General features: G+C 36.5%; 1 protein-coding gene across 4 annotated transcripts; it reads right to left on the reverse strand.

Moving 5' to 3' along the window:
- Positions 1–800: 800 nt before the first annotated feature.
- gnb1b (guanine nucleotide binding protein (G protein), beta polypeptide 1b) lies at positions 801–11,959 on the reverse strand. 4 transcript variants are annotated; one of them, XM_034680207.1, is made up of 11 exons: positions 11,515–11,959; positions 6,703–6,811; positions 6,514–6,552; positions 6,328–6,434; positions 6,049–6,112; positions 4,810–4,972; positions 4,186–4,252; positions 3,856–4,057; positions 3,548–3,764; positions 3,326–3,441; positions 801–2,538 (listed from the first exon to the last, which is right to left on the reverse strand). In XM_034680207.1, exons 2-10 carry the CDS (start codon positions 6,757–6,759, stop codon positions 3,335–3,337), a joined length of 1,023 nt encoding a protein of 340 aa, XP_034536098.1. In that variant the 5' UTR covers positions 6,760–6,811; positions 11,515–11,959; the 3' UTR covers positions 801–2,538; positions 3,326–3,334. The 4 variants fall into 4 exon arrangements, with proteins under 4 accessions (XP_034536098.1, XP_034536090.1, XP_034536107.1 ...); XM_034680199.1 differs by having other exon boundaries at positions 801–3,441; XM_034680216.1 differs by lacking the exons at positions 801–2,538; positions 11,515–11,959 and adding an exon at positions 10,714–10,844 and having other exon boundaries at positions 2,992–3,441.
- Between the last annotated feature and the right edge of the window lie 8,981 nt (positions 11,960–20,940).

Raw genomic sequence — 20,940 nt, forward strand, 5'->3', positions numbered from 1 at the left:
GGTCTGTGCAGGTGCATGCCAATGTAAACATCACCTGAAATTGTTCACCCAACCACTTAGGTTAGTTTGGCCCGAAAGTAATAGTAATCTAGTTACACATTTTTTGGATACCAATAAAATACTCCACATGTTTTCTGTGAAGTTAAGGATAATGTTTGATGAGTTATAAGCCTGAGTGCATGCCAAGACATTATAATGGGTTGTTTAATAGGACTATATCAATTCATTTGACAGTAGAGTAGCCATCCTGTCAGAAAACTAATGCTCAAGTAGTTTGATTTGTTGGTCATCTTCTTTTACACCTTTTAGAAAATAAAATGATTCGAAGTACCTGTGTTAGGGATGAGACAAACAGTGTAATTCAGTTGAACTATCTGTCAACCCACGAGAAGTTGAGCCATACTTATGTAGTAAGTACATTGATTTTTGTAATGAAAATGCACAGTATTTTAAATGGAAGATATCCTGAAATTAAAGTTTATGGCAACACCAACTTTGAGGTCTAGTGCCAAGAAAGAAGTGGCCAATTGTAAGTCGACAAAAGATTTGTTGCCATTGTAGTAAAATACAGGAAGCAATCCCAAATTTTAATAATGTTTACTCTTACTATCAACTGTTTTTCTTTTGCCCAAATTTAGCCCTTGCCTTCCATGAACAAATAAAGGTCCATCTCTGCAGATTAATTATGCATTACAGACCACAAAGTAGATCAGTAGCTAAATGACTCACTCCAACCAATTATCAAATCCAACACAAATGAACAGTTTGGTGCAGATTTTAGACTCAATTCAACAAAGAGATCTCAAACAGCTTTTTATTACATTTTTCAATCAATAACAGTACAATTTAGTACAGTATCTATCTTGCATCCAGCTCACCGTGTAACACCAACAGACTGAAATGAAATACAAAAAGTGAAAAGGTACATAAGGGTGCAGAGCTCTATAATATTAATGGAAAGAGAAAAGGGAATCTGTCTCAGTTGAATTGCATTTTCACTTGTGGCCACACACAAATACATCACATTTATTGTACATCATCGCAGAAAAAAAGGAAAAGTGAAAATATGTCACAACTTTAACAAAAGTGCTTCTGTATACAGTGAAATGTTATCATTCAGATGCTCTTGATTTTCAATTTAAGACCAAGAAAAAATGTACAAAAGTTTTGTATGGACAGTATGTGAGGACGTTTTTGTTCCATTGAGTGTGAAGATTTGAAGGAGAGAAAAGGACTTGTCAAGGATAGAATTCTCACAATGATTGTTATAATTATTACAAAAATTGGCATCAATAGAACTGGTAAGCATATTGTACACTAAGAATGCGATCAATATTAATTCTTTCTCCACTCTTGCTCACTCTGGTGCATAGCATTACCAGTATTAGTACATGATGTATGCAGAGTTGGAGCCAAAAAAATTGGCTTCTATTAAGTTCGATCAATAGGTTACTCTCCTTTTGAGAAACAAACAAAAAAAAATCTAGGAATTTGCACCATTGAAAGCAAGTCTACAGCATGCACATCTAAATTAACTCATGGCAGACAAAATTAAATGTCTTAACTTAAAACATCAGACCATTATTTTCAGACATTGATTTGTACATTTCATTCACAGAGTTGCAACTGCAGTCCCAAGCAAAGGAAGTGTCTATTTAGTCAGGTGAGGTGTTTCACTCAAAGTGGATACTAAACACAATCCCCCCCGCCCCCACCCCCCCTTCCATATAATAAAATCCAGCCATGCCCCAATTATCTCAGCACCTACTTTGCTACCCCACCCCGTCCCATCCAGATTTAAAGGCATGTACAAGAATTAAGGGGGTTAACTGTATAAGTTACTCGTAATAACTCCTTTTGTACTGGAATGAGCATTCATAACTTAGAGCATGTGCTTGGTTAGTTAACATAGTATAGTTGAGAGGCGAAGCTTCTTCATGTGCAAAAGGCTGTGATGAAACAAAAACAGCTAGTATATAAATACATCATGGACATTTTGAAAGCTGCTCGTGTAATATGATCCAAGCTTTTACTTGCATTACTTGCTGTACGTTTTTCTCTCATCTGTTGAATATGATTTAACTGGATTAGAAAGACAAGCAGTAATTCAAATATATCTAAAACCACTAAAGAAATATGACAAAAAAAAAAAAGCCATCAAGAATAAACCATCAGAATAGAATTCTTAAAAAAAAAAAAAAAAAAAAAAAAAGTTAAATAATTTGTACAATTACACTCCAACATTTGCTTTCTAGACGCACACATTTGCATGGGATGATAGTGTTGTTTTTTTTTCTTTTTCTCTTTCAAGGTAACATAAAATGGTCCGAGAAGGAATGCACAAGTTTCTGATTTGATACCACAGGAGATCCTTTCTTAACTAGGTGATAAACAATTGTGCTCTTCTTTGTGTAGGAAAGGCATTGGTTTCCCTTCGATTTTGTGGTGTCCAAGTCAGTTTAAACAGTGTTGAGAAGATGCTGTGAACATTCTGAAGTTGTAATGGTCTTCCAGTCAACTTTGGAGTTAAAAGAACATCTAGGAAACAAAGACAGATGACATTTAGAATTTAACTAATCTAGCCTGGTCTAGTTTTCTGACCCACTATCAAGGTCTCTTGTCAAACATAATGGGCCAAGTTTAAATAAACATCTATCTAATTTCAAAGGCTGTCATGAGGCTGTTTTATAATTACATGTATATCATTACAGCTACAGCCTTCTGTAGAGAGCTTTTGGCCCTTTTGGGAGCCTGCCATCTGGGTCTCTCCTTTAATCAAGTGTAGTTAGAGTCTCAATTCATAAAAATCATGGACCTCATTTTTGAAGAGTAAGATTCTTTGTTCTGATGGTAGACCTCACAAAACTCTATTAGTCTCTTTAGGTTTGGTATTTTGCCCTCTTCTTGTACCGATTGGTCAGTGAACTGCCTCCCAGGAAGTTTGTTTCTCTACACAGCAAGGCTCATACAAAATTACGCTTCACAAATTGCAATGTTGACATTGACCTAAAATTTATTGAAATTGTATGGGCAGGAATGTTTCGTTGATCACGCAAGTCAAAAGAGAATGCAGAGATTAAAGCTAACAGGTGTGTCAAAAAATAAAGCCCAGCAAATTGACTAAAAACAGACAGAGACTTCATTAAAACATAAACTTCTTTACACTTTGGAGGGCACAAAGTGACACAAAAAGCATTTCAGCTTCCACTTCAGCCCCAGAAAAACATGAGCCTTCAGCAAACATTTACAAAAATGGGTGTAAAACTAAGATAACAAGGAAAAGCCTACAGTAATAATGTAGGTAATAATTAAAAAAAAAGGAAACCTTCAGGCTTCAATTCCAGATCTTCAGGAAACTGTCCCATGATCCTGTTGCAACTGCCATGCCATCATCAGTCACTCCCAGGCAGCTCACACGGTTGTCATGTCCAGCCAACACACCTAGGAAAGTCAAACAATTGTAAGTTAGAACGCAAGACAGCAAACCTCAAGTACATTTGATCAATTTGTATCAAGGACCAAAAGTATTTCAGCTTCAACTACCCACCAGCACGGTCAGCTTTTAGTGTGTCCCACACATTACAGTTGAAGTCATCATATCCGGCCAGAAGAAGACGGCCACTCTTTGAGAATGCAACAGAAGTGATGCCACATATGATGTTGTCATGGGAGTAGATCATTAATTCCTGATCAGCACGCAGATCAAACAGCCTGCAGGTGGCATCATCAGAGCCCGTGGCAAAGGCATTGCCATTAGGGAAGAACTGAAAATGTAATATGAAGGGGTTTTAATGCACAATACGAAAAAACAAACACTTCCAAATTTGCAATTTCTATTTTTTCTGAGTAGCTTACACAGATGGCATTGATGTCGGACTCATGGCCAGTGAAAGTCTGTCTGCACATGCCCTCTCGGACATCCCAGAGTTTAGCGGAGGCATCACAAGCACCAGAGACAAATAATCGGGCATCAGGAGCCAATGACAGGCTCATGACATCGCCTGTGTGTCCAGCAAAAGTAGTCGTCTGCTGGCCAGTCTCAATGTCCCAAAGTGCACTAGAAAATAAAATACACAATTTGATTTGACAATTCTCCAACTAGTTTTTCAACAAAATGTTGATTAGATAAAAAATAAATTAAGAAAAACAAGAAAGCACCATAATGCAGACAATCCATTTACTCACCAAGTGGTATCTCCAGAGCTTGTAACAATCTGGTTGTCATCAAGAAAGCGACAGCAGGACAGGTATCCTGATATAAAACAAAAACAAAATTGAAGGAGTTAAAAGACATGGAGGTTTATTTTAGAATATATCTAGCTGTGTATAGTCATTTGCTGATGTGAAAGAACTGAGCTTCTAAAATTCTCACATGCTACTTTTGACACAACAGACACTATTTTTAACTCTAATTTTGGTCCCACCCTTTCAGATGCCTTATTAGTTCTCTCCTAGTACACTTTCTGTGTGACTTTATGCATTCATTTTCCATATCTCTGCTCCTAGCGTCTAAATCATCACAAATGATGGAGGGAACATATCAAATGGGCAAATGGACTTCAAATGATCTCTGAATGATTGATATTCAATGTACAGTAAGACATCAGTTTTCAGTATATAAAGGCTTGGCTTTGTATTGGTTTAACATGACTTAGAGTTGGCAAACGGAGTAAAGATCACACTTTTGTAATCAATTTAAGTCAACCATGATATATTACATCAACCAATCTTTTGTAGTTTGTTCAGACTTGTATTGTGAAGCTTGATATATCATGTGCGGTGATAGAAAAATGAGATCAGTACACATACCTGTATGTCCAGCGAGCTCACGGCTCACACGTACATTCCCCTCACGGGTTTTCAGGTTGTAGATGGAGCAGATGTTGTCTAAGCCACCGCAGGCCACATAATTTCCTGACGGTGCATAAGCGCAAGTCATGACCCAGGAAGATCGAAGTGGTATGGCATGAACCTAAAACAAAAAAAACCACAAAGGGCACACAACAACATTCAATTAATTACAAGTCCAATTTTATGTTAGAGAAAAGACAGTTACATTTCATCTATTTTGTGGAAAGAACTCTTTTTTTGAAACACTAAAAATGTGTTGGTCAGGGTGCTATTATGATCTGACAATGTAAGATAGCCATAACCTGCATTACTTCCTGTGGATTTGAGCATGACAAAAAAAAAATGACCAAGTAGTATTTAAAACAGTTACTAATTTTCATACTACTTTTTACATATCCACTTACCCATTTCAATGCTTTAGTTTATGTAAAAAAAACAAGAGAAAAAAACAGCTCTGATGTAAAAATCAGAGAGACATCCAGACCAGGTCACAAACTAAAGCATCAATGACCCAGAGCACAGCATGCACTGTTTAAGCATTAGACAGTGTCCTGTATAATCAAACATTTCCATTTGGATGGATAATATCATATGTCAATCAATAAGCTGGTACTTTGCGCACTCACAGGCAGCACAATGTGGAAGCTTGTTTTAACAAAGGCTGAAAACCAATGCTGTTTCTATTTGTGAGACTCTGTATACATTTAAGTATCCCATAAACAATTTTGACCTCAATCTGGCCTGCAATCTCTAGAGATACATCTTAAGAATGAATCTTTGATCTTTTAATTCCAAGTTGGATTTATTACTGTCTGTATCAAACTCAAAGAAAACCTATTTTAAGTGTCAGTATGCAGGCTTCTTTACTTCACTCGGACTTGACAGGGCATGATTTTCTGTTTGAAATTTTCACCATGTGATGGAAAAGGCCACATTCCCTATTAGGTACACAGACTGTGCACCATTTCTATCCATGAAACTACAAATCGAACACAGCAATTGCCTCTTTATGAGCTTATCAGGAGCACTTCGAATTTATTTCAAATGCATGAAGCACGTTTAATTTCTCTTCCTCTAATTCTAGTACAACTTAATGCAATACTGCTGCTATAACTTTGGTTATGAAAGAAAATACAACCATGCAAGTTTGAAAATGCAACTGTGACCTCCTTAATCCATGTCAATTACATAGCTTACCTTATTTGTAGTATAGCTGTCCCAAATAATTAGTTTCCCATCTTGAGAGGCACTGACCAGGAGCCTACACAAATCAGAACAGTGTTATAGAACACCAATACAGATATCCATTTTGGCCAAAGAAAATGACTACAGGATACAGTACAAGCGACTAATTCTATTAATAATATATTTAATTAATCAGTCAGTCACACTTTACTTAACATTTGTCTTGAACATATTTAACTACATATACAAATATGTCTTTTTACATCATGGCTCATTCATAAGTCTATTTACCTGGAATCTGTTCCCCAGTGCATGGCATAGATTTTTGCCAAATGACCCCGCAGCGTTCGTCTTGTACGCATCTGGATTCGGCCAACGGGGTCAATATTAGCCGTGATCTGCAAAATATCAAGTATACTGGTTAATTTCAGCCCAAATGATTTTTGAACAAAGAAATAAATCAGTGTTTAAAGGTACCTGTGATAGTGTGGCATCTGCGCACGCTTTCCTGGCATCCTTAAAGGAAGCAATGGGAAAATCTTTAAGATAGGAATTCTCACCGCACACGCATCTCTATTGTTTTGACTTTAACTTTTATTTTAAGTATAAATGATATTGAAATGATGATGGGTGGAATGATGTGAAAAAAATGTGTTTGATACTCACTCTGATCTGATTCTTGAGCTGCTCTGCCTCTTGGCGCAACTGGTCCAGTTCACTCATTTTATCCTGCTTTTTCAATTACCTTACTCCAGATACCAGGGCACTTGTTGATCTGAAACAGAGAATGAAGAGAAGCACATTAATCATCCACACACCTCTAAAACAAATTGGCCCTGATAGAACCAGATTCTTTAACAGCAGACTAACAATAGAGGAGCTCCAATCAGTTTAATTTGTTTTTTAATTTTTATCTACAGCACATGTAAAACACAGGTCATGGTTCAACCTTACTTTCACACCTCAATGTCGCTAACATAATCCTGACACACAGTTAAGGTTGCCAGACAAATCCTGTTAAGGCAAGACTTTCCAATGATCCGAAAAGCAGTCGTTATCCTGTTGACCTCAATCCCAGGGATACTCAGAATTTTAGCCGAGTGATCAATAAGCCACTTATATTTATACATAGCCTCAAGGCAGTCTAAAAGTTTGTGTGATAAAATAACAATTAAAATCTTTGGCATTCTCCCAAATTTAAGACTATATCTTGGACAACACTAAGTCTCATTTATCCAAACAGATCAATGGTATTTTGAAGGAACCTCAAGACAGTTATTTTAGGGGCCCTAGAAGATTGACAGCAAACACTCCAACTTTAATGACTCGTCTGTACAAAACAATGACTTTGTTCACACCGACTGTCATATCTTGGACACGCAAGACCAAAAACTCAATGGAAATTATCGTTTTAGATAATGTATTACAAAGGTTAAAGTTAAGGGCACGCAAAGAAATCAAGTTTTCAAGTTGTTTTAATTGCTTATAATTTTTGTATTACATACTAACACACATCATTCCAATGTTTGATGACACATGCACAGTCCAGGACTTATCGTGTGAAAGTATCACAATGCAAAATACTGGAAGCAAGTAAATCTGTTCAACAAATATCCAGCCCCTTTTAATATAAGGTCTGTAGCTGGTTAAGTAGACATAGTCACTTATCTACCAACTGCAGATATCCTGGAAAATGGATACCCTTGTGCTCAGATCCATTTAATGTATTATTTAAGAGTGTCTACGAGAAGTACATACACTTTTGATTGTACTGTATTGTGTGTCAGTGTGCATGTTTAAATGGTACGGGATGTTTCTGTGGTACTGACCATAGCATTCAGAGAACTGGTTAGCTTACAAAAAAATGCAATTTTGCAAATTTTCACCAAAGTGCAAGGTAACAACACCTTTACATCCGTTTTTGAAACAGGACACTCAAAAGGCAACTTTGTAAAGATATTTAACAAGACCTTGAAAGACAACTCCGCTTTGTATCTTGGAAAAACAAACACTATAACATGTTGCATATAACACAATGTGCATAATTGCAATGTAAAAAAGAAATAAAGATAGTAGGCACCTCTGATAAAGCCCATTGAAATGACCAACCTCCCTCCCAGGTACCTTACCTGCTGTATGTCAGTCAGTAGGCCTATGACAATGGCGGTTTAGAGACAAGCCACACAATGCATTGGGCCTCTGCTATGTTATCCTTTAGGTCCTCTGATTGGCTGACCTTTTTAAACACAGGTTATCCTCTTACCCTGATTAATCTCTAAATAAACGTGTCATGGAATATAATTAGTATGCAGTATCATCAGCTGATAGCAGAATCTCCTTCTAACCTTGAACTTTGGAAGATAAAGCTGATATTTCAGAGAAATATTCACCACTTGCCTCAAAGATATTAATTATTTTTTCAGTATATAGGTTCAAATTAAGTTGATTCAGTTGTGCTGGGTTGTAATTTCAGATGAAGTTCACTAATTCTCATGGTAGTTTTTGATTAACATGTAGATGTATTCATGTTTAAATGTGTTTTTTGGTATTTAGAGGTGAAGACTGGATCCAAAGTAACTTTTGTTTGGGTTTAGCAGAAATATACACACTTGTGTCTCCAACAAGAGTTAGCAGCATAATAGTCCTATCTGATTAAACCAGTTCTGGTTATTACTATGAGTTAAAGTTGACAGGTTTCTGTCTCAACTGAAGGGTCAACCTTTAAGAGCTACGCATTACAAAACACTGTCAGCTATACATCCAATTTAAATGTTGCTCTTAATCAAACATTACAAGATGCAAGTCATTTTATCCTTACCATTTCATCCTAAACCATCTTTCTACACAGGGTAAAAGTAAAAGTAAAATAAAAAGTGGTGTAAACTTGAATCATATTTAGAGCTACCCTTCATAATCCACACTTAGAAGTACTATTTCCCATTGACCTCTGTGGATGCTTACAAGCAAGGAGTTCCTCTCCCTCATCACTTCTGCTTTCCAAGCGCCTGATCAGGGTCAGCTGACTGCATGATAAACAATGAGCAGTGGCAAACAGCCTACAGTTGGAGCTCACTAGCTTCACTCAGGTCCCTTAAGGGCAGTCTGTGCCTGCTATTTTCCAAAGGTGGCTCCTGCGTCTACAGTTAACATTTAAAAAAATAATCCCCTGACTCTGCACTCTGTTCTCAAAGGGGAGGTCAGCTTATCTGCACTGTTAAAGGATGATAATGCAATGTTTCACAGGTCTAAAGCTGGATCATAGAAAAAGCCATAACCAGCAATATCACTGAGCAACTCCATAATCCTAAAAGCTAAAATCCTCAGTCAATGAGTCTCTAATCCTATCCATGTCCACTAACATAAACAGCTGGCAGATCCAGCCCAGGCATTAGAAATATGTTTCCCCAATCATAAAAGGATGAGTTTAATCTTAATTCTTTTACACACAACATGCTTAAAGTAAGTGCCTGGATTTTAACACAGCTGATACTATCACAAGCCCCCTACAGACCCTCTATGTTTAGCAAGTGCAACCAGAAATTGTGTAATTGGTGTCATCTTTGCTTCATAGGTAAGTTGCATTTCCAGGGAATTTGTGTACAAAATAATGTAGTTGAAAAATAACATACCCAGTAATGTAAACAGGAATGATCAGTGGGTGAATGTATTCCAAGTGCTGTCTGCACAGGTTTATCCAGCCTAGTATGTGGAGCTGAGTTAGTTTACTTAGTCACTGTGTGCAGTACTGTGATTTGCCTACAACAGATGAATAGTTTGCATTGGATTTGAATAGCCCCTGGATAGCTGTTTCAGTCTGTTTGTTAATCTAATTTGTTCAGGAGATTGGACTACAAAGACCTCGTCTTATTTAAAGAGACATTTTGTTGCAAATAAGCAGAATATTGTCGCCATTAAGTACCTCATATTATATTAGTATCTGAATATGTCTAATCTAATCTGTGCATATACTGTACGCCGTGCAGGGTAATGATAAAATGACTTGCACTGATGGAAATCTGAGACGATGCAGCTAAACGCCATCTTACAGACTGCTATCCGCTAGTTAGCTTGCTAGCAGGCTTGACTGTCTGGGCCTTCTGGCAGGGCTGAGTTAGTATTCAAAAAATGTGTTACGCCAAATTACTTTTTAATATTAAAAGGAGTCATTAAAAAATACCCGGTACGAAGATGATCCTCCGTAAGATCCGCTGAATACCAAGACATAAATGTAGGAGAGAGTCGCTTCTAATGCAAAGAACCCACAGCCACTCAGGGGAGGACTAAGCAGCTCTTCCGCAATTATATGGAGTGCTATGTAGTTAGCTTTAAAGCCAACATAGTGTGAAACTCGGCGATAGCTTGGCCTACAGAAATCCACTTACCTATGTACTAACAATCTCGTTAAAGCAGTCAGAGTAAGGTTGATTTAATTAAGACGCATCAGTATATTTATTTGCTTCTCTAATCTCGTAGTGTAACTAAGCCTGTAAAACTGCAAGGTCGGGCGGCGATGGCCTGTTCAACTCAGTGAGCGAAAAAAAAGGAAAGGAAAGGTAATTAAAGGAAATACACAATAATACACCGTAGCGAGTTTTGACAAAGTAGATGCTCATACTTCATCCATTGCTGCATACATTCCAATCAGCTAGCTGGTGATAAATAACTACCATTACTAACCCAAGTAAAAGGCGTTGCACCGGCGCGGCCGAGTCGTTGCAGGAAGGCAGCAATGTGCTAACATATTAGTTCGACTCAGTAAGAAAACAGGGTGTTAACGCAGCTACAATACATCACGTTAATTAGGTAGAGCTGTTACAACGATATGAAGATAATGAGCTTTTTTTTTAAATCAACAAGTCATGTAGGGTGCTGTGGTAACCACCAATAACCAATATTTGCTGTTAATTTGTTTACGGGACGTTTATTGTTCCAGCCCAACCCAGTGTGTCATCATCAACTGACAGCAGTATCTGTATGTGTAACATTTCGAGTACAAAGCAACCCACAGAGAACTTAATATGTCTCAGCTGCTACATTAAAGTGTAGTTATGGTTAAAAAAAACTTTTTTATTCCCTAAGTAGTGGATATTAGGCCAAGAAGCGGCTCCGCTGGGCCATCACTGATATCAAGCATTACTGACCGATATTAACGCTGCCGGGGCTTTTTTCTGTATTTCACCTATTTCACTTGAGTGGATGCACAAGCTAGTTATGTAGGAATAAGTTTGGAAACAATGTGGTGCATATATAAGCGCCAGGGTTCACTGATAGAGCCACTTTTTAAATAACTCCTCTTCGCTCTACATAAAACAGCTAACTAAATGTTAGCCATCCGCAGCTAACTAAACGACTAGGAAGCTAGCAGTCTCTACCCCACCCCCGGACCGTTCAATTCCGCCACAATTCATCAGCTAATGGCGTTAACAGTTACAGTGAAAGATGAAGAAACAGCACGATAATCACTTTGTTTCACCTTACCTGATTCAATCTGCGTTTGTTTTTGCGTTTTGGCATTGACTGGAAAACAAGACGGCATAAACCTCCGATCCACGCATCAACGAACACCACAGCGCTAGCTTACTAACTAGCTAGCCAGCTAGCGTTGGTTTTTCCGAGGAGCAGCCCTTCGAGAACTCAGCAGCAGCAGCGAGGGAGCTTGACAACCTCAGTCAACCAACCGGAGAGGGGAGGAGGGGGGGATCACACCCACTATAGCCCTGTACTGATGTAACTGCTCAGACAGACAAAAAAAAGCTAATCTATAAAGTCGCTACAATTCATTAAACCAAACCGTGTACTGTACCCCGTTTGCAAAGCTTAACATTTGCCCTTTCCCTAGAAACACTTTCGTCCTGCCATCGAACGACGAGATGGGCGCGGTAACCCTGCAGTCAGCGCTGGGAAACCCCACGCTGCAGCAGCGATGGGTTGAGAACTGTCGATTGGTGTATTATCTATCTATCTACCTTATCATTCTCTGTAAACCGTGTTTAATTAGCACTTCTCAAATGTTATATGTGCATTTTATTGAAGTAGAACATGGTGTCCGTTTGTCTGTCTTCCTTCTTTCAACCCCTGTCTATGTAAAAGGCTGAGTCAGTTTGTCAGTAAGACAAGAGATCGTCTTGGCTCCGAAAGTAGGAAGTGATATTAATGATTTCAGCATAGCTAATAATAGCAGTGTCAACAGCACAAGCTCGTCCTAGCTAATTAACCCTCCTGTTATGTTGCGGGTCAAATTGGCCCTTTTTAAAGTGTATTTTATGCAATATATGCCTTCCAAACCAGCTAAATGCAGCATGTAAATCTGGGCAGCATGCAGTTGTGGACAGCTTCATTACTTAAGTTAAAGAATAGATACTTCATGTCAAATATTACTCCAATACAAGTGGAAGTGTCTCTGTCAAATTATTATTTGAGTTAAACTATTGGAGAACTTGCTTTTAAAAATACTTAGGTATTCAAAGTATTTTTAAAAAGATCTCCAAACGTTGTATTGTCACAATACATAAGTGTAGTCAAGAGTACATAAAAGTACATTCGGTTACATCATGTTTGTCCAAAAAACATTACTTGAAATCTCTAAAAACTATACCATGGAATAAAAACAGGAACTAAGTTACTCCAAGCACAGACAATTTAGTTTGAAATATTAATCTGGAATGAAACAAATGTTATGTAGCTCAACACGCTTTCTCAGGTTGGACTGTGAATGTTTGTATGTTTGTGCAGAGTGGGAAACAGGGAGAACATTTCAAACGATACGTATCATTCTTCATTTCAAAACCTCTAACACGGGCTGAAGATATGGCCATGGGTGCTCAGGTGGAGAATTATAGCCATCATTACCACCTCTACATGAACTGATTTGAGTGAAATCTGCTCTGTGTCTGCACGATATACAGGTGCGGCTAAACCACTGAGACAAACAGAACTACACAAACACAGTTTACTGTCTTAGGGATCAGATTTCAGAAAAGAGAGGGAAATTCATGATGAGACTTCAAAGCAAAAGTAGTGAATAACTAGAGCACTGATAGAAATGTAGTGTAGTAAAAGTAATAAGTACCCTCCAAAAATAATACTCTAGTAAAGTACAGATACTCAAAAAATGTACTGAAGTTCTGTCCTCAAGTAAATTTACTTTGTTACTATCCACCACTGGCAGCATTTGACAGAAGAGGTGTTGTGTTAATTTATCATCATCACTTCATAAAAAAAAAAAAAATTCAAGTTGTAAAATAAAATACACAAAAATCTGTGTCATGTAAAACTATTGTATTTATATTTAGGGATTTCCAATGTACATTAAAAAAAGTTTAACATTAACTTTAATGAAAAACAAGTGAGTTATCCTCATTGAACTAACTAAAGAACACCAATGGATTAAACCTTGATTTCAATGGTTAGTAATGGAGTTAAAAATTAGATTAAAAAAATGTTTATTGGGATTTTTTGGGGTTCTGACACTTTTAGAATCTTGAATACACCCCGGGTCAAATTGACCCAGGAACATTATTGTAGTTCCAGGGAAACGAACATAACAGGAGGGTTAAGGGACAGTGTGTTAATTATTTTGTGTTGTCCTGTATTTACCAGTTCCATGCACTGAGTTAGAATACAAATTACAGTTGTGCTCATAAGTTTATACTATAACTTGTTTTCTTAGAGACTGTTTGTTTTACTGACATTACAAAACAACCCCACCTAACAAAGTGTTTTTTATGTTTTCATATTTTTAAGAATTGTAGCCGCAGTATTAAACTCCACTTGGCGAATTAATTTTCTCTTGAACTTCATCTTTAATTTGTTCCAGGTTAATTGCGGAAATGAAAAGGACCAGAAACATGTAAAAAAAAGAAATATATGAGGCTAAGAATGTTTTGTTGCATGATGTTTGACTGAAGTGATTCCTTTGTCCTGGACATCCCTCATGTTATTTTTAACTATCATCCATCAATCAAACAGTATGTACCTCAGTTGGGTCAAATTAAATAGTTGATTGTCCCTCTCAGATTTTCAATTGGGCTGCACACAGCTATAAAAATGTGTTTTGATTAAAAGCAACAGATCCCCTGGTATAAGTTGAAGGCAAAAACATGATCATCCTCCTTATAATCCCTGCTTACTTCTTTTATTCCGCTCATCCCCTCCCGCTTTGCTATAACGAAGTAACTCTCGAAATCCGGTACCATATAGACATTTCAAACTATACTTCATCGTCTACCTCAGCTCCTTTACAGAAAGGTATTTATTTAAGCCTGCATTGGCAGATTCAACCTTTTCCTTATGCCTTGACAAAGATTTAACAAGCTTTAAAGATTTCTACAAGAATGGTTTTATTTGTATCTTTGCACATATATCAAACAAGCCAAATGTGGGATGAACCTCTCAACCTCAACCCTATTCAAAAGTCACTTATCTAAAAGGTTTAATACAGATGCCTCTCTTGCAACAACTTATTAGCCACTAAAGTCAAAGCTGACTTGGAGTTGAAGGTTGAATTTTAAGAATGACTGGTGGTGATGCTGCTTTTGCAAAAGTTCCCACAAGCTGAATTTGTGCTTGTCTCACTCTCATACAATTCAAGGTGTTGTTTAGGATTCATTTTTCTAAAGCGTGTTTGTCACTAACTTATCCCATAATTCCTGACTGCCATGCTTTTTCTTGCAACTTAACTCATACGTTTTACTCTTGCTCATTATTATCTAGGTTTTGCTTTGTTTCCCCTTCGTATTGCCATAATTAGATGTCCTGATGACTACCATTGATACTCCTCAAAGCATTAGATGTTATAGCTTTCCCTTCCTTATTGGCGAGATGCCGTCTCCTTCTTCCCTGGAAGTCCACTAAAGCACTCAATGGCTCAAGGGTGTCAAGTCCTTTCTAAAGCCAACAAAGATAAAATATTCTCTGAGATGTAACTCTGAAAAGCTATACAGTAGGTGGCAATCCTTTCTATCCATCTTCAACACTCTGGGGTTAATGACCCCCAGCCCATGTATGTCTGTCTCTTTAAAAAAAAAATGTATATCCATATTCTTTTATCATGCTTGTTGATTTTTTTTAGTTATAACTTTTTTTGGGGGGATGTCTTTTTCTGTTCTATGTAATTTTGAATAATGTGGAGACACATTTAAAAGATAAAAATACAGGACACTGTAAAATGTTAAGAAAAACAAGTTTAGATGGCTTTTAGATCATTTAAACCTGAAATTAATTTTTAAAAAGTGCTAAGATAACTCATCAAATGCTGAATATGAAGGATTGTTTTGTGGAAAATATATACTCATTTGAAATTTGATGCCAGCAACGTTTTTTAAAAAAAAAAGTTGGGACAAGGGCATGTGTACTGTAGTGTTGAATCATTTCTTCATTTAACAACACCCTGTATACCTTTGGGAATCAAGGATACCAGTTTCAGGAGTTTTGAAAGTGAAACTGTTTCTCATCCTTGCCCGATACAGGTTTTCAACAGCTTAACCGTTCAGGGTCTCCTTTGTAATGTTTCATTGCTATGATGCGCCAAGTGTTTTCAATGGGTGAGCAGTCAGGACTACAAGCAGACCAGACTCTTCTACAGTGCCATGTTGATGTGATATGTTTATGATGTGGTTTGGCATTGTCTTGCTGAAGTATGTAAGGTCTTCCCTGAAATTGGCTTAAAGCAGCATGCTCCAAAACCTGTAAAACCTGTATACTTTGTGCAGCGTCAATGGTACTTTCCCAGATGTGTAATTAACACTGGAGGCATTTGTGCTTCCACCTACCAGCATGGATCTTGGCTTTTGAACTGTGCACAGATCATAAGCCGGGTAACCCCTCTAGAGCGGAGGACACAGGGTCTATGATTTCCAAAAAGAATGTCAAACTTTGATTCTTCAGACCACTGGACACTTTTCCATTTTGCATCATCTATCATAAATGGGCTTGAGCCCAGAGTTATCAGCATTTCCAGATCATATTCATATATGGTTTCCCATTTGCATGGTAACATTGCATTTTAACCATGCTTTCGCAGATGCAGTGACGAACTGTGTTCACAGACAATGGTTTTTGGAAGTGATTTTGTGCCAATGCAGCGATTTCCACTACGGAGTCATGTCTGTTTTTTTCATTCAGTGGTGCCTGAAGGCCCTTTTTACACATAGTCATAATTATAAAACTGTTGCAAACTAACCTAATTTGTTAAGAGATGTTCCCATAGGTGATTTTTTGCCATTACACAACTTTTAAAGTATTTTGTTGTCCCTGTCTAAACTTTTTCTTAAATCTGGCATCACATTTGAAATGAACATAAATTTTCATTAAATGAAAACATTTTTCAATTTCAATATTTGATATGTTGTCGTTGCACTATTTTCAATTTAATACAGGGTTTAAATGATTTGCTTACTGCTATATTTACAGTAAAATAATATACTCTGCTAGCATGTGTTCTAGTTTCCCTTTTTCTTAGTTTTTAATTCACACAGCAAAAATCACAGAGGCCAGAGTGCATATGACATTCATTCATAGCTCTGTTCTTAACAAATGTAGCATTTATTTTTTTTATGTTGAAAATCTTTTCTTGTATTTAAGTGCCTCTTTCTTTGGTTGTCTGCGTTTACAAGCGTAACGTGGGGGTGCACAAACACCTGCTCCTGGCCCGCCAGGTCCATAGTTACTCTAGGGTCCTCTTTAAATTAGCTAATTTATTATTTACTAATTTTTATTTTTATTTTTATTCCTTATTGTAGTTCTTATTCTTATTCTTATTCTTATGCCTTGTACAAAGAGAGCACAGTTTACTAAAGTCAAATTCCTTGTGTGTTCAACTGGTGTTCAAGCATACTTGGCGAATAAAGCTGATTCTGATTCTGATTCTGATTCTGATTTAACTGTTATTGCTCACATTAATCTGAACATTTCAAATGATCATGAAAGAAAGCAAGGTGACAGGACCACATGTATCAGTGCTGCACATAATTGAGTTATTTTTGCCAAGTCTCTTTCAGAGTCTGTGATATTTTCTTTTCCGTTTATCAGTCCTGGAGCACCCCCATATTCCATTCCATCAGCCACATCCCTAGTAATGATGTGAGGTAGAGAAATAACAGACCATTGGGTAGACCAATCACAATCAAGTATTTAACAATGCTAATTTTGAAAATAAACATTTCTTAATGCAGTTCACCTTTCTCTGGTAACACCTACTCTCAACTGAGATGATATCCCAGTGTCATAACTCCTATCTTTTACAAAGTGCTTACAGAGGTACATCTTAAGACATTTAATAGCACTTTGGCGTTGGATTTGCTTACCTATGGGGATTATTTGGATACTGACCTTCACTGACAAACAGTAAACAGCACAATTATAGTTAGATGAGTGGTTTGGTAGAGTTGATTAAATGAAGATGCTATTCTCAGAACCCAAGGCAGACTTGATATCTACAATGTTACTTAGCTGTGTAATCAGCAGGATAATGTATAGTGAGCAGGTTGTTATAATGGAGGACCCCTTTCAAGATGAGCCCCCTATAAAGTATAAGGGTTCAAATCCACTATAACAACACACATTATCCCATACATATTAGATAGTGCAACCCTCATCAAGACTCCCTTGTTTTCTTCCAGGTCAAGTTAATACAATATCTGATCACTGAGCATAAAGGAGGTTTTAAAATGTTGAGCGTCAGAGAGGGAAATAGAGATTGGAATCAATCCTTGAAAGAAAGAGCTTAGCATTTATTCCAACTCTTATCAAACAAATTCAGAAAGTGATTGTTCTCCTAACATAAAACTCAGGATAACACACTCAACTGTTTTTATGTTCTACAACTGCATTTCAGATTTGCAAATCATATTAATTGATGAGCTTTTAAAAATATCATTAAATTGCTTCTTGATTATACAAATCATATTTAGTAAAACGAAAAAAACGAAAATTGTATTATAGGCTCCCGTGGGATAATACCCTTATCATTATTTCCTAACCTAGCTAGCATTGTAGTTAGCTTGTAAACATAAACTTTGGCCAGCTAACATTACAACAAGCCTACTGACATTTCTGATAGCAATGTACTGTATATACACCTTTCCTATCCTTTTACACAATATCTTCAAACAGTAATGTTAGCAAGGAAGTTGATGGATGTGAGCACAATCTGTGGTTAAAGGATACCTTGAGAACATATCTTTTTTATATTTAATCTATTCTTTTTTTTAAATTAAAATATGGTCCACTGCAACCCCATATTTTGGCTTTTCGTTATCGTATCTGTTACTGTTCATTTGACATGAGTCCACAACATTTTTTGATGTTGATACATTATGCAACCTGGTAACACATTGGAACTTCTACTTGTTAAGTTAAATATGCAAATAAAATATATCCCAGGGCAATAATCATTCCACATACAGTATGTCTTTTTGAAACATTCCTTATTCTCTATAACACTGTGTTAGAAAGCTGTTGATTTAATTCTTCTCTTGGGACAGTGTATTTTACTCTTCTAAATTGTAAGATGCTTCTATTTGTGTACATTGAGCCATTCCTCTTAATGCCTTTCAATTTGTTTGAGTTTTTTTTAATCTTCCCTCTGATGTTTTTTAAATTTTTGTGAAGCACATTGAGATGCCTTTGTGTATTACATTTTTTATATACATTAATTTGCTGTGTTTATCAATGCATTCAAACGCCTGTAAGTAATGGTTTCAATATTTTGAGCTGCACTTGGAGGTGAGGATGGAAAAAGATGCTTTATCTACCCAAAGGTCAACCTGAACCAAGTCTCTAATTAAAGTCCTTAATTGGGTTCTGTAATGATAGCCCAGTCATTCACATTAGATTAAGCTTGCCATTCACATGAAGTAGTGGGCTGGAAGGTTTATTTAGGGGATGTTTGGCCTTTGTCCTGATAAGGTTAAGATAAATATATCCTCCATCAAACTTGTAAGTTACCCTTGCTACTAATTGACTTTTCTATTGAATGAAAAAAAAATCGGTGTAAGACTAAGCTTTCCAAAGTGGATTCTAATGTGCTACATTTTAACATCTTCCTAAATGCATAAAAAGCATATTATCTAATACTGCAGCACTGTGTTATACTGCAGGCTACCTCCCTCGTCACTAGGTGTCAGTATTTCACTATGTGTGATATGTATTTAACAGTAAGTCCCCAACCACTTAACCACACACACACACACACACACACACACACACACACACACACACACACACACACACACACACACACACACACACACACACACACACACACACACACACACACACACACACACACGTATAATCACACATACACACGCTCCAGTTCAACTAATTAACTGAACAAGCTGGAGTCATAGCTGATTGTAGTATGGCGTTGTTACTTCAATATGTTTAATGTTCTTTCTTATTTACAGCTAGTCTAAACAATGAGTCCATCATTAACAACAAATAGTTTATTGGCATCACTGTGGTCATAATAAAAATCCCCTCACACACATACAAAAAAGAAAGCTAGAGGACATAATCTACTTTTTCTTATTGTTCCCAACCTTACTCTTTGTGCATCTTCTTATGAAAAATAGAAAATAAAAATAATGGACAAAACAATAAAGACAAAGGTGCTGTTTTGAGAATTTTTGGGTATTCAAGGTTTTATTCCACAATAAATGCTTTACAATAAACCGTGTTGGACTAAGTAACAGAGGTATCAGGATATTTTGTTTCAACTATTTGAAGTCAAAGTAAAGGCATATTTAATTACATCTGACACAGATATAAGTTGAATTTGGTTGCAGATGTGTATTTAATATCAACCCCAGACTGTAAAAGTTGATTCTCAATTCAAGGGTCCCGGCAAGAGCATAATATGGTATTGATTAGCCAAACAGAGAGTAATGACAGCAATGCTTGTAAACATTACTCTGTTAACAAGATTGTATAAATGTTAAAAGCATCATCAAATCTAGTTATTCATAAATTATGTGTGTTTATAAGAAACGTGTTGCATCATAAAGAACACATACGATATCCCTCCAGTTCTCACTTTAGTGCAGTTAACCTTTAATGAAATAAAAAACAACTTTTCAACTCTAGTAAAGCATCAAAAAGCTTAGCAAAAGTTTAACAATAATAAAGCTCTTATCAAGAAACCTAAGTGACCTGTTATTAACAAACATGTTTCAAGGTCTATTTAGGGCCTTATTAACATGTACTTACTGCAAGACATTTTAATAATGGTTAACAATGTTGAATTATATGCTATTAATGCTACAGCCATCATTAAAAAATGTGATTCTTGCTTAAAAAGTAACATACTTGTAAGTTTTGTCTTGTCCACTCTTAATTTGAATGGCAAGTTTAAAATAATTAAAAAACTACAAGATAAAATGCATACTAAACTTCATGCTATTTCTTGTTTATTTTTATGTGAAAATAACATTTTATATATTGTTTTTTACAAAAACAAAATGTCCATTTTTCAATAACTAGAGCATTTGAAATGAATATTTAAAAAACATGATAATGGGTAATAAGTACAACAGTAAATTGAAAAAAAGGTGCTGCTGATTTGAAGTCAGATTTTGTGTCCATGATGATTTGGGTCTTGATAAACTGAGCTTGTGGACATTCTGAAGCTGCTGTTATCATATGGTACCATAAAGCATTATTTCCATACCATTAAATAATTTTCTTTCCCAACATATCTCTTGTTGTTCAGTGTTGGAGATGTGTGCAATCATTAACTTATCTGTGTGATCAGTAAAAGAAACTGAACAAGTCTTTTACAAAAAAAATCTGGGAATATTCTGCTATTTTTTTCTTCCATTTTTTTTATTTGTTATAACTTATACCACAAATTTAGGTCAAAGTAGTTCCAGAGAAAAGACAGCACAGGGTTAACTTCCACAGACC

Source organism: Notolabrus celidotus, chromosome 1 (genome assembly GCF_009762535.1).
Source record: "Notolabrus celidotus isolate fNotCel1 chromosome 1, fNotCel1.pri, whole genome shotgun sequence".
Lineage (NCBI taxonomy): Eukaryota > Metazoa > Chordata > Actinopteri > Labriformes > Labridae > Notolabrus > Notolabrus celidotus.

Coding starts and splice junctions, on each gene's coding strand:
- gnb1b (XM_034680207.1), bottom strand. CDS start 6,759: ATGAGTGAACTGGACCAGTTGCGCCAAGAGGCAGAGCAGCTCAAGAAT. Junction 6,553..6,702: donor AGCTCAAGAATCAGATCAGA/GTGAGTATCAAA, acceptor GCTTCCTTTAAG/GATGCCAGGAAAGCGTGCGC. Junction 3,442..3,547: donor ACTAAAAGCTGACCGTGCTG/GTGGGTAGTTGA, acceptor TGACTTTCCTAG/GTGTGTTGGCTGGACATGAC.